This window comes from Lethenteron reissneri, chromosome 14 (assembly GCF_015708825.2).
Source record: "Lethenteron reissneri isolate LAM-NWPU_2019-01 chromosome 14, ASM1570882v1, whole genome shotgun sequence".
NCBI lineage: Eukaryota > Metazoa > Chordata > Hyperoartia > Petromyzontiformes > Petromyzontidae > Lethenteron > Lethenteron reissneri.
The window spans coordinates 3,580,192-3,594,722 of NC_083792.1; the positions used below are offsets into that span (position 1 = coordinate 3,580,192).

At 43.9% G+C, this 14,531-nt stretch overlaps 1 protein-coding gene across 1 annotated transcript in view; it reads left to right on the top strand.

The window, feature by feature from the left end:
• The first annotated feature begins 609 nt into the window (after window positions 1-609).
• Window positions 610-14,531, top strand: part of LOC133342264 (mitogen-activated protein kinase kinase kinase 9-like) — a 69,387-nt gene continuing 55,465 nt past the window's right edge. The window contains 1 exon segment of the mRNA XM_061551311.1: window positions 610-951. Coding sequence (XP_061407295.1) covers window positions 760-951 — 192 coding nt within the window. The 5' untranslated portion in view covers window positions 610-759.

Below are 14,531 nucleotides of genomic sequence, written 5' to 3' on the forward strand. Positions count from 1 at the left end.
CTCTCAATCACCGCCGCTGCTGTTGTCATCTCCTCCATATCCCCTCTTATCATCATCGTCGTCATCATCTTTTCCATCGTCCTCCACATCGTCGCCTCCTACTGCTTGGACCTACGGCAAGGTTCTGGGCTGCAAGGGGAGGTTGAAGGAGGAGGTGGAGGCGGTGTTTGCCACGGGGCCATGTACGCCGGCTGCGATCTATGGACTGGGGATTCCTCATAACCCTTTAGTCATCACCGCCGTCATCACCGTCGTCCTCTGGACGTCTTTGGGCAACTCTTCTCTCATCACTTTGAAGTCCGTCACCCTTCCCCGTTAATTGTCGTCCTCGCGAGTTTCCGCGTGTCCCCGAGTCGCCGCTAACATCAGCAGCCCCCAAGCGCCAGAGACTCCAACCCTCGCCACATCACCGATTGTCTCTCCAACATCTCAGATCAGCAACGTTCCACAACCTTCTTATTTGCTCCCCGTCATAGACGAACAACAACAAGAATCTTCAAAGGAGATATCGCGTCCCAATCCACTTCAGACCCTCCTCCGTACTTCCTCCTCGGTCCACACCACCTCACCCCCCAGCCAGCCAGCCACTGGTTCCTCCACCAGCGCACATTGCCTCTCTCTACCCGCACCTCTCTCCTCCATCCCCCCCCCCCATCCCCATTTCTCCACCCTCCTCCATCTCGTCCCCTCCTCCATCTCGTCCCCTCTTCCTTTGATGCCGCGGCCGGGCCGGGTGGCGAGGCCTCCTGGGCGCCCCCCATGCAGGAGGAGGAGGACGACGCGGCGGGGCCCGCGGGGATCCAGGCCGAGTCCCCGAGCCGGGCCGAGGGCTCCGTGAGACCCCGTGGTGGCACCAACCCCTTCCTGTGGACCGCGGTCTTCGACTACGAGGCGAGCGCCGATGATGAGCTCACCTTGCGGCGGGGAGACCAGGTTGAAGTCCTCTCCAAGGTGGGCCCTCAACCTTCACCCACCCTCCCCCCAGCAACAACAACATCGTTAGGGTTTTTACTGAGTTATTGAGATGACTGCAATGGTGTGTGTGGGGGGGGGGGGTCATGTCCAATTGCAGGTCGGTCTCCGGCAACATCAGCTGGGTTTGGTGTGGCCGTGGTCACACGCAGCAGATGGGAGACCAGGTGATTGGCCGCTGTTTGGTGGGGCCGAATATTGAGGTAGCAGTGCAATGGTGAGAGCAAGAAGGCCCTCTGCAGGTTGGATCTCTAGAGTCATTAAAGGCACACATCAGCTAGGAGACAGGGTGAAAGAATGCCTTGAAGGTTTATTTTTTATCTACAAGGGGGGCCCAGCATTGCAGCTCGTCGTAGTGTTATTACGTTGTCACTGCAGTGTGGTTAGCTGGTGAAGGTGTTTTCTTCCAACGTGGCCCCATCAACATCGTCGGATTTTTGTTACATTGTGTTCTATGGTGATCAGTGCATTTGGATAGACCCGTGTGTGAATGTGCTGCCGGTGAAATGTTCCCGGCGTCATAAGCAGCGGTGTATTCGTGTGGTTGGCATGGGTGACCCACACTTCACCCCCTGTTCAATTTCACTTCTTTAAGTCGCCTGGCAACTGGACCATTCTCAGCCCCGGTGCAGTTTCACCGCCTACACACCCGGCAGCTACCGCCACTCGTCCCGTCTTGCGTTTCGCACTGCGGTTCGAGAGGAGCCCCTTCTCTATTGTGGGCCCCCAGTATAAGTCGGTAGAGTTGTATTTGTTTTGTATTCCTCTTGTTTGTTGAGATGACAATGGCGTTCACAGACCCAAGTCAGGTTCCTCCTGGAGTTGGGGCCGGGCAATGTCAGCCTGGTTTATGTTTACAGTTTCGTGAGTATGGTGCTGTGGCTCTGCCGTTGGCATCAGGACAATTATTTGCCATTTGCGTCGTACAATCTCGTTCGTGGGAATGGCAGTGTCATCGTAATTATCATTAACTGTATAGACATTGAGAGCGTTATTTGACGTATTAGTGCTTATTGAGTTTAATATATATTTAAACAAATTTAGTTTTCATAAATACATTTCAAACCAACCACACTAAAAGGATGGTCGTATTTTGATAATATTTTAAAAAAAATTCTATGTTATGTTTTGCCTTTATATTTGATATTTCATATGCAGGAACATATGATATTGAGTAGAGGTTATAATTTGAACTGTTCTCTTATTTCAGCCGTCTTCTTTCTCATACAAGGCGCAACTCCCTTGCACTAAATTAACTGAGAGAAAAACTCACCTGAAGACGATTGCCTGTGTTGCGATCGAAACGTCGTGATCTATTATGTTTCTATCTACGTGACTTTACCGAAAGACCCAAAGAGTATTCCACTTGCCTTTCTGTCCGAAAAAAGGAGCCGAGAGATCTTGGCAATTACAATGTTGAATTGGACCTAAGCTGTAGCACTGCAGCTTCCTGTAAAAATAGAGAAACCAAATTGGTAACAGGAGTAAGCTTACTTAACATTTTGACCTTAACCTGACCCCCAGATCACGGTTTGACCATTATGCCTTAGCTCCTATCACGAAGTATATTGTGTGCAGTAAATGTGCTCAAAATATACTTTAATTACCAATATTTGGCACCTTTTCATTGTCTTGTTTTTTCGCTTTTTCCCCTTTGTGTCTCACCCAGGTGTCACATGCCACTACTAGTTTAAAGTGTTATTTCACAGTAATATCAATTGTACGTGCTCTCCCGCAACATGTGTGTGTTTATTACAGCTTCCCGCCATAGCCAGTTATAAATCTTCCCCCACATGACTGTTACTGTTGTATGCCACATCTAGCATTGCCTCTTATCTTTTAAACGCCGAACGCAAAAGGTCAATTTGCAGTGCAGTACACGAGGAAGTTATGGGTTCTGATATTTTGCAAGACGTACGTTGTCTGCCGCTCTTGGGCTTGCTTGCAAGAAAAAAAACACGACAAAAATATCAAGGTTAGAGGTACATTGACAATTGTATTTGGACAGCTATAGAATTGTTGCATATTAGCTGGCCACGTATCAGCAGTGCCATTACATGTACATTTAATAAAGTAATGTACTGTATTGTAAAAACAAATTCCTATAATTGTATATTCAGCAATATACAAGAAACAAGGGTTATGTACTGGAAAGACTGGAATTGTACACAAAGTCATGGAGCCAGCGTTCATGCCTGGACACCTTTAGCCATTTCTGGTGTTCACTTACTGATGTTCGGTTGAGTCAATTTGTGGAAGGCACGGGATCGGTTCAGAGGTTAAGAATTAGTGGTGTCGTACATTTTGGCCCCGAAATGAAACAAGGTTATCGGCAGTGTGATAACCGCTACCCATCATTCCCCTGACACTCGGATAAAAGCACACAGATGCATGCACATGTAGGCACAAAGGCAAAGAACCCCGCATGTAGCTACATCGGCTGTTGAGACAATTGCTGCACTTGCAAAGCCGGCACTGTGCACAAGTCGGTGGTGTGGCTAGCACCATGCCTGGCCATCTTGGTTTTCCCAGTGCTGATGCTATCATCACACTGCGCCAGGTAGTACTTTAAGGCTGAGTCGGCCAGAACAAATCAAGATACTACCACACAAAGACAAACACGTGGTCCGTGACAAACGTGTGTTCTGGAGAGAGCACACTCAAAGGATATTACGATAGGTGTGGGCAACGCCTGCTGTCCACTCAGTCCCAACAGGATACCTTCTTGTGTCAACCAGCCATTAGCGGAGTCCATCACAGTGACTGCTGTCACAGATTGTGACAGGCAGTTGGTTGACTCGAGAGACGGAGTCATCTGTTTTGGGCGCACAGCATTACTGGCAGTATTTGCCACGGCTGCATCGGCTAGTGAAGACGACTACTGTAGAACACGTCGATACCTTCATATTTTACAACCAATTCCCATGGTAATCATTCAGATGTGATTGCATTTCAGGGCTCGACAAATCCAAATTGTGTTAGTGATTTTGACTCCGTATATAATAAGCCTTTGCTCAATATAGACAGGTTGAAAGGTATGGATTTGTTTAAAAATAAATGGTTGATATTAGAATAATACCTGTGCGAGCTATAGGTGCCATTTGTCACAATAGGCCTTAAACCCCGGGATTAAGATCGTTTAGGACGAGCTGTGTGTAATATAGGTATTTCTCAACTCCTGATTCCACAATTTTGTTTCCTTTTAAAACCATCTAAATTAGTTTTTACATGTTTCAATGAATACACGTGCAATAATCCTTGTTATATTATTAAAGGGCCTTGTCATTTTGAAATTATACATTATTGGCGAATATGGGAAGCTGGACAATGATAAGGATATCATGAAGGCTGTAGAAATTACTGTCATGCCCTGTCTGCCAATGGTAATAACTCTTAAGTTGGTTTTCACAATATTGAGTTTTGTCGGTTTATGTATGTGGGCATCCTGTATTGGACATGTCTATTCCTCTGGAGAATTGGAATTGTGATGGCAAGCCCTCTGTTCGGCCACACACTTGTCGATAAAGACTGTGCGATATAATTTGCAAGACATTATCATTGTGGGCTTATGTCGTTACCAAAATCCCAAATATAAATTTCTACTTGGAACTAAATTGTAAAAACAACTGTCCCTGCTATTGCTTATCTGTGTGTGATTTTGTAATCTATTTCTTCCTTGTAAAATCTATAATGAAACCTATTCGGCTTTTATATGAGAAATTGCAGAAATAAGAGATTCCTGGAATCAAAATTGCATCAACAGTAGCCATAATCTAGCCACTGGTGGATGAAGAGCTGTAGCCATCATTTATCTTCCCAGGATGCAACATTCCATCTAACTCCCGTACACTAACCAATCTCATCGCTCCATCTCAGTCGGGTGTGCTCCCTCTTTCAGCTGCCACTCCCTCATTAGTCTTGTCCATCAGCCATCACCCCTTGTGGCGGCATGACCTGCCCGAGGCCACACACTCCTTCTGAGCAGTCAAGTTTTTCTCTTGATCCATGAGTTCCTCTTTCTGTCTCAGTGTGATTCCAAGCATGTATATCTTCACGCTAATCTGTGTACTTTCAGCTTCTGTTCTTTTATCTTCATCCATTTCAAGCTATCTGCCATTGCAGGAAACATACACTGATGAAAAACTTTATAGCAAAAAGCGATATACTGTTGTGCCTAAAGAGGAAAGTTTTAAATAATATTACATAAAATGTATGTTGTTAACATGTAACATTAATGCTGGAGGATCATTTCAGATAATTCTTACTATTTATCCAGAAAAGCCTTCATGAAATTAACATTTTAAGAAATACATATATTTTTGGTTTTGTTCAGCATTGGGATATTTGGCCAATTCCAAATTCATCAGCCATGATCTAGCCAGCACTACAAATAAAAAAAACTCAACACATTTATCAGTAGCACTGCTGTAAAAGGGAAAAAATGTAGATGAGGTTTTGGACAACAGCCGTTCTTCCTTGCGCATAAACTGAGGAGATCCTCAAAGATTGGTTCGTGAACGTGGTTGCTATACTGCTGTCATAGTGGATTGGGTTTGAGAATTATACAAATGTGCGTGTGATCCACCAACTCTTGCATTCAGAGTATTTGTTTAGAGGCATGAACCACCACAGTCCTGTTAAACAGTGACGCGGCCAAATTTACCCACTGCTTCTAGCCGTGTATGGGGCAGTGACTCACCTTGGCATATTTTACCACCGATTAAAATTCAGCAGGATTTCGTTTTCTTGTGGCGCGTTGTGGTCAGCCGGCTCTGTGGTGAGAGTGATTGACTCACAATCGGAAGGTTGCGAGTTCAATCCCGGTCAGTGGTTCACTGAGTCCATCGTCCCTTTCGGGTCTTTGAAGTGAGTACCGCTTTGTTGGACGTCATCAGTGATCATCCAGTGAATAGGTTTGCCTCTGCCATGCGAAAGTGGAATGTCCACCGCTGACTGGTTCAAGGCAGCTCTTGGAGATAAGCACCATATTCCATGCTCATTTGAAATGTTAAACATTTTGTTAGTTTCTCTTATGGCATGCACCTCGTGCTTATTTATAAATGAGGGGGAACGTTGGTACCTCTGCTCAAAAGAATCATGTGCAATTTGCAGTGCCCCTGTTGGCAACCCAGAGGACATTGGTATAAATTCCACATTCTCATGGCGGGGACCTGCTACATAACTTGATGACCACTTGATTTTCAACGAATTTCCATTGGCTCCCTTGGATGTAACAGGCCGAGCGGTTGGAGGAGAGTACGGAGATGGTTTAATTTATCCACGAAATCCTGAATGGTCTGATTCAAACCACAGTAACATTTTGAAGCCTGACAGGACTAAACTAGTTGGTCAACTTTTGACCTTAAAGATATAAAGTTTGTGTGAGTGCTTGGCATTAACTAACTGCAAAAGTTTTAACAAAACCCCCACCAATTTTAAGTTATTTATCTGTTTAATAAGGCGGGTAACAACGGATCATTTGATCAATTCGAATGAATAATTACACTCAACGATAGATGCGCATTGTATTGTACTTGTTAGAATCAAGCACCTGTATTTTTGATTTACTAGAATGTGCATATTGGCATCACGTGGTCCCTGTAGCTGCTGATGACTATTCACCACAAATACATAATCGATTCTTCAATCAATTTGCAACCCTGACATTTGGCCATGAAGTTTTTTTTTTGGGGTTCGATCACAAAAATATAAATGTGTTGTTAAACCTGCCACCACCCGACACAGCCAATTATTAAGGTTTATCACGTAAACAAAACGTGCCAATTAGTTACGACAGCACACCAGTGTGTTGGAGAGAACCCACAACATTTACAATTCGAGTACAACATTTTTCTGGTGCTTACAACCAGCTTCATCAGGCAATTAGCCGGAATTGTGAAATAGTCTTCCTGATTATGGTCTTAAATAGAATAAAGGTGAGGTCATCACTGTGAGCCTATCAGGTGCGAAAACCACAGGGGGGTTAATGTAACCCAAAAACACCTTTATCATGGCTAATATTGGTCACAGAAGCCTGACAATTTGGACAGTTTATATAATCGCAAGGACGAGTGTAATGGCTTCATGTGACCCCGAAATAACTAAAGGCCACTACGCGACCGCCAAATATAGAATCGATTCTTGCATCGCATCGTGACCCTGAATCGGGAAAGTTTATTGGATCGTGCGAGCGGCAGGTTGATTCTTAACAGGCCTGCTCGCTACCCCCTGATTATGACTGTTTCAGTTTTTCAGATTCATTTATTTGGTATAGCCCTGTGAGCCATTTGGCTCTTGAATCGGGTGCAACCGCAACAAACAAAAACATGAACAAGAAACATCTTAAAGTGACTAGGCGCAAACAGAAAAATCCAGGAAAAAACAGCAAAGTCTTCCAGAAAAAGCACCGTATATCAATACCGTGTGCAAAAATCTCAGTGGGATGCAAGTCACTGGAGGGTGGGAGGGGGGTTTTGGACACTTTTTGCCGTGACTCCGCCGCTGTCACGGCCGGATGTCTTGTGGCAGCATTGCCAGGTGATGCGCGTGTCTGCCGCCGGCGCCAGGTGATGCGCTGGCTGGCTTGCTCGTCCGTGCGTGCCCGTGCACCCGGTAACACATTAACCAGGGTGTGATAAATGGGACACGGTATATAGGCGAGTTTTGCTGCACAGGAATGTAGAATGATGCCGCTAGGAGTGTCCGGCACCCACGCCTTCACTTATATGTTTATTTTAGTGTTCCGCTTACTCGCTTTGTTGCCTTCCACCAAGGTCGCAGCTAGAAAGTTAATTGGTCAGTCTTTGTTTCAGTCAAAGTAAAGGGGAGCAAAAACGCAGATGAACCTGCCGCGAGTTTTTTTTTTGTCATTAAACAGAACGAGAGCCCCGTGGTTGTTGAATTGTGACACCGTGTAACTTATTACGTCCTGTACTTTTTACGTGTGCGTGTGCATATTTAAACAGTATATCGCTGTATAATATACTGTGTGCTGTGTGGCTCAAGTTATTGCATACCTTGGAATGTGTAATATAGCTTGTATTGCTTGGGGAGTAATGCTCTTTCATATCTGTCAAGGTCATAGCTGTGAGGGCACGCGCGCACGTTTGCTGTACGTGTCAATGTACACTCCACGATGTGTACTTTACGATTATGCTACGCCTTTCAAACTGCGTAATAGGTACAATACAGAAATGATCCAATCAGAATATCTTGACATGCTGACGGATGTATGTTACGTGTAGTCGGATACGTGGGTGTCATGATCATAAAATTTGTGGGCGTTGAGGTCCTGGAATCGAGACTCCTTCCTTTCCTGTGAGTTTTACTTTGTAAATATCTGGAAATGTAGTGATTGACAAGATTCATTTCCACAGAAGACAATCATTCAAAATAATATAACTCACAGGGAAGGAAAGAGTCTGCAGATGCCAGGAATTCAATGTCCACAACTTTTATGGCCATGCCGCCACCAGTATAGTTGGCTATTACTTAAATATAGCTGTCGGTGTGTGCCAGACATGATGACGGATTTAACATCTTTTACAAGTAAAACCTGGGTTAAAATGTAATGATACTTTACAACCCTTCTTTAATGCACTGGTGAATCTAAGACTTCCCACTGTGTCATTGTGGTTGGTGGAGCATTTTCCATAATGCTGCTCGGTAAGGTATACTTAGAGTGCAAAAAAAGTATGGTACGAAACATCTCATCTACCGAGGAAGTACATTGTATAAGCACACAATGGCATTATCTTGTGAATGATCATATCATAAGTTCTTTTGCGACCACTTTACCACAGATGCCATGCACTGATCATTCCAAGCTCAAATGACCAGGTGACTGCAGGAATGTATTTTTTTATACGTTGTTAGCCTCAGGTGCTGTTGAACACAAATGCACGATGTTAGCTCAATGCACAGTGTAACAGGAAGCACTTAAGGCTGGTGTGTTTTAATACAGGGCCTTCCTGAATTTCGTGAAAGCGACAGTGAATTTAACGTGGCATTTTTGCGTAAATAGAAAAAAACGGTCGCTGTTTAGAGCAGTCCACAATTCAACTTGCCTTCGTTAAACACAATCGCTGCTCGCTGCTATGATGCACAGGGCCCTTGTGGGAAACTGGTGGAGGGGGGGAGATACTTTAGTTGTTCCCATGGCACTGACAAACGAGTCGACAAACCGCACACGCCACCACAGGCCAGGATAGTTTGCAAAGATATATTGCTCGAAGGTGCCACGCTGGCTGTCGGGGGAAATGTATAATTGCGCGATGTGGACTGCGGGGGCTTATCATGTGGCTTCTCTCGCCAACCGCGTTTAGTGCTTAAAAAAAACAACTGCAGAAAGAGAGTCCATCTCTTTCCGTTGCAATTCCGAGCGGCCCTGTGAAACATGGCCCTTCCTTGAAGTGCACTTTGTGGCATGGCGTATCTGGCCAAACTGGACCGACTGAAGAGACAGAGAAAGTGACAATGGAGTTGCCACCTTTCGACACTTCTTATTTAAACGCACAGCGCATTCCTAGGGATGTGACAGGTTGTGGAACACAATACTATAGCTGCAAGGCACGGAGGACTAACCCCCCCTCTGCTATTCAACCGTTAGGGTCACTGCCACAATGAAGATCGTGGGGAAGGTGTGGCCGTCATTGTACTTGGCTACACGAGTTACATTTTTGCAACTGTTGACGATGATACATTTTACATTGATCGGTAATTTCCCCCTATTTTTTTTTATAGATAAGTGGTAAACGCTAAAAAAGGGGTTAATAATTTCTGCTGAGTCACGATCAAGTAATAGCAAATGAGTATAATTTGTTAAAGTGTTCTACTTCCATTCATATTGGAAATTATTTGATGATGCTACATTAGCAGGTGGTGCACAAGCACAATTAACAAACAGCACTCTTCATTGCACATGAGCCTCGAAGAAGGACAATTGCCTGAAACATCGCCGATTATCCATTTATGTTGCAGGAGTGTATGCACCCAACAGAGTATTCTAATTTTTGAGTTTTACTAAAGACATACTCTTTGGTTCTTTCGAAAAAATTAATAAATAAATCTATGTAAATTTAATCACGACGTTTCGATTGCAACACAAGCAATATCATCAGGTGTGAAAATCACAGCTAGAAAATTTCTAGCCCCGCCCACTTTCCCCCTTCCCCCCGCACAGTCTCATGTCCCAGTCCCTGATGTCCACACTTATATAAACTCCTTAGCCCCGGCATTTCTCCCACTTTAGTAAACATTTTCTAGCTGTGATTTTCACACCTGATGATGGTTGCTTGTTGTTGCAATCGAAACGTCGGGATTTAATTTACTTTTTCTATTTTTATCTCGTATTTTTATTTTATTTTTTACCTATGTGACTTTACCGAAAGAACAAAAGAGTATGGATTCTTGCAGTCACGAAAACTTCTAATCTAGAATTTTATTATAGACAGCAACCAAATGTCAACGCACACCATGGAGCCCTATACCTGACATCTCTTCATCGTTTATCTTCCTGTGATCTTGCAACTGCATTGTTTGGCTCTATAAGTGAGTGATTGGTGGCCTATTTACAATATAATTTATATTTACATCGTGTCTAAATTCAACCAATTCTCAAAATTCTGGACGAAATACAATGTTCTGATGAACAAAATACAGTGAACTGAACTGAATGCAAATACATCATTAACTTAGCGCAAATACAGCATGCATATGGACAACGCATGTCTTTAATAGCATGCAGCATTCAAAAAATGGTTGGCACACAACCCTCCCTTAGGTAGCAGAACCAGGCTCCTGGATGTGAAATTGTGAATTCACATCCTAGCCAAGGCTATTTTATGCGTAATTGTTCGTATAGGGGTTGGTAAAATGACCACAGGCTGGTGATTAGGCACGCAGTGATTCGCCCGCGTCACATTTTGATGAATTGTCACTATTGGGGGGTCACAATTTGATGGGAAAAAATTATTTGGCTCTGGCAGCTGTCCCTTACTAAAATCTTGGGTTTGAATCTGGCAGCTCTCTGTGATTAAGCTGGGTTCTCAAGTGCAGTGAGTTGATGGTCACCATTGACTGCATACAAGAAACCCAACCTATATTAAAATTGGCTGAATTCTCTCCGAGAATGTGAAACTATCTGCTGTTGTGTGACAAGCAATTTAAAAGCAGAGTGTGTGAAGGATTAAAAGGCCACTTGAGTGATTTTTCAGGAGTAGTGTAAACATATCCTCTGTAGCCATTCTGACACGTGGGGGCTGCCGTGCGAGGTTTCCGAATGGAATTGCTCCTCTTGACGTGATGCCGACAGCACAATTGGAATACATTGAGGGGGGGGGGGGGGGGGTTAAAGACCAAAAAAAAGTAAGTTGAATAAAAATAGCTTTTTGTTACATTGTGGTGTTGGCAGCACTTCGAGTGACTCCAGTGGTCACGTCGAAAAAATTGCAATAAATACCACACACACACACACCGAAAATAATCGATTGTAATACGTACCATTCAAGAGTGTAAGAATCAACTTGGCCAGATATATCGATGTATATTTTACACGCGTTCCGACGAGGCTGCGTTATTATTTGCTGTGTGAAGTAGGAAAAGACTTGGTCCTGCCATGAGAATGTGAAATTCCCACACGTGGCTCAGAGCCAGCTACAGAGATGGACACCGCCCAGTGTCGTGCGTGGGGGCACTAGGACTTTTTAAAATAATTTACAAGCAAACGCCAAGTGCATATAAACTTTTGCTGGGAACTTTTATTGCACCTTTATTTCAGGGTGGGGGGCTTGTTTGGTGGTGCTCATTTTGTTCTGCAGTTGTACATTCTTGACATTCGTCAGATGTGCGATTCGTGTGTGTGTTTTCATTTTCACCTTTCGGTGTTTTTTCTCCTGTTTTAATCTGATCTGCAAAGGGACTGCATGTCCCATCGAAGTTCCACCTTCCGGTCCACAACCAATATCGAAACTTCGTGCTGCTCGTTGGCATGAACGATAATCACGAATATAATCGCTCGCAAAGCATGCGTGGAAGAATCGAATATTTGCTATGGATGCGAGTTATAGGCACATGATATACTATTTACATTTTTGGCTCGTGGAGTAAATGAGATGAAAAATTACAAACAATATAAACGAGGCACTAAAATGTAGCCATTGGGTTGCATAGCGATGCTTGCCTCGTCCCCAGCACCGTTAACGATCTCCTTGTTAAATCAATCCAGAACAAATGGGTGTGTTTGTGTGTGACATTTTATTGTCACTTGTGGCGAACCATGTTTATCCGTGGTTCATACGTCACGTGTTGGTGAAGTGGAGGGGCGCAGAAGTATGATGAGTTCAGATATCACTTGCCACTAATATTTTAGACTGAGCTGGGAATCGGAACTCAAGTCGCCGAGTCTATAGCGCAGCGCATTAACCGCTGCGCCACCGCTCCCCTTTATTTATAATTTCAGAAGCGACCTGGCCACAAATGATAACTCAACGAAGTGGCTTATCACATGGAAATTTATAGCAGCCAAATACTCTATTAACGGATGTTTCTAAATGTGGAGGAAAAACCTCCATGGAGAAAAATCCACGCGACCACGGGCAGAACATGCATACTTCAAATATACAGATGTCAGAGTTGGGATCGAACCCGTGACCTCCTGTATACCAGGCAAGGTTGTGAACATCTTGCCACCGTGGCGAGATGTTGTTTAAATAACACGGATGTCTGATTGTGGATATGGTTGTGCCGCTGAAGGCATGGTCCGAAAATTGCTGACGCACATCTGTGATGCAGTGCTCTGGAGGCAAGGATTAATAAATCACGTGGAGTTGTGAATCTCCTAAACTGGTAGGCTGTCAGGTGGCCAGGAGATTGCATTACAGCAAGTGGATTCATGAACGTATCTGTGTGGAACATTTTTGGATGTGGTCACTGTTTTTTTTGGAGTAGACTTGTTTCCTCTCACAAGTGAAAAACTCATTCAACAAGAAATGGCCTGAACTTCCTTTCTAATGAGAGTTTGGCGACCATGAGGACTTATTTGGACAGATAAATAACATTACCCTTCGAGGTTGTGGTGACTTCGTTGCTGGTGACGATTATGTTGAATAGCCTGTTGTTGAAGTGAGTCCTGCAGTAAAGTGGTGTCTTCCAACTGTAGCAGTACAATCGGGGATGTTAATTTTCACACATTTTCCTAAAATAATATCCAACATATCCTCATAGGTCGTGATTTTGGTGAAAATCTTCGGCATAGTGAAAATAATTGTCATTGTTTGGCAACTACGCAGAGCACCTCTTTCATTGAAGTAGTCGTGTGTTTCCATCATACAGTGCCATTTCCAAATGCAAGACAATGCGCTTGCTGATTGCAGGACATCTGATAGCACAACTGGAGTATCAATGCCAAGATGAAGTCCTTAGGTTATCAGGTTATCGCTGCCAATTGATGATGCCACCTCAGCATCAGTTCCTTATGCACAGTTGACATGACCTACAAAGATTCCTTCTTAACCCTTTCCCGTTCTGAGACTTCTGCAAGTTACAGGGTGTGTCCCGTTCACCGCTCAATCTCGGAACGCTCAAGTGGTTAGGTGTTCATCCTATTTAGAGGCATAGTGCTGCTGTTTTTGAAGACATTCTGTTGTGCTCACCGCAGAGAACTATCGTGACACTATCACACTCTACAATAGGTACCGGCAAACTGTGCCATACGCCCTGCCCCATGGTCTTTTACTTCCGCTTCCGTTCGGAATCGATACGATTCCCATTTGATTGCGATGACCTAAACATATGTAATCCAAACTGGAATCAGAAAAAAAACTGATGATGCACGCATACGTCATTGGAACGGGAGAGGGCTTAAGGTATTGTAGTATTCCACTATCTGGCCCCCTCGATCACCCACCTCTTGCCACTGAAACAGCTGTCTCTGAAACCCACCGTCCGCCTATGCTGTGTGTGTCCCACTCATCACAAACCGTTTTTTTCTGATTCGTTAATCGATTAGGAATAATGCTTGCAAGGGGGGGGGGGGCATGAGCAAATACGAGGTTGACGAGCTTTTTATGAGAATGTATCATTGCGTAACGTTGTTGAATGTATGTCACACAGCCATATGGACACATGATTAATGGATAACAAATTGATGACTGATTTATGACTAATTCGCCAATAACAATGTGTGTACCTTTATGTAACCCCAAAAAAATCATAATACTTGGGGACACGATTTGCTGATGCAGCTCATTTTTTAGATATCATGATAATTATAATGACAGCCCTTTGGCAGTCTTAAGGGGATGATGACCTTCCAGCAATATGTCAATAATTTAAGTTTCTTGACCATACTTTACCATGCTGGTCATTGCAAGCTGGTGAAGGAGAGAGGACCCCAAGACTAGTTTAGACTCTGGTTGTTGGGATCATGGCAAATGGTGGTAACCACTGGGCCATTGCCACCCCCCCATGATTATGCTTTCATATTTCTGCACACAATTAGCTTTTACCAAAATCCAACGTAAAATGTGTGATTCGAAATATTTCCAAATAGTTGCCGTTTG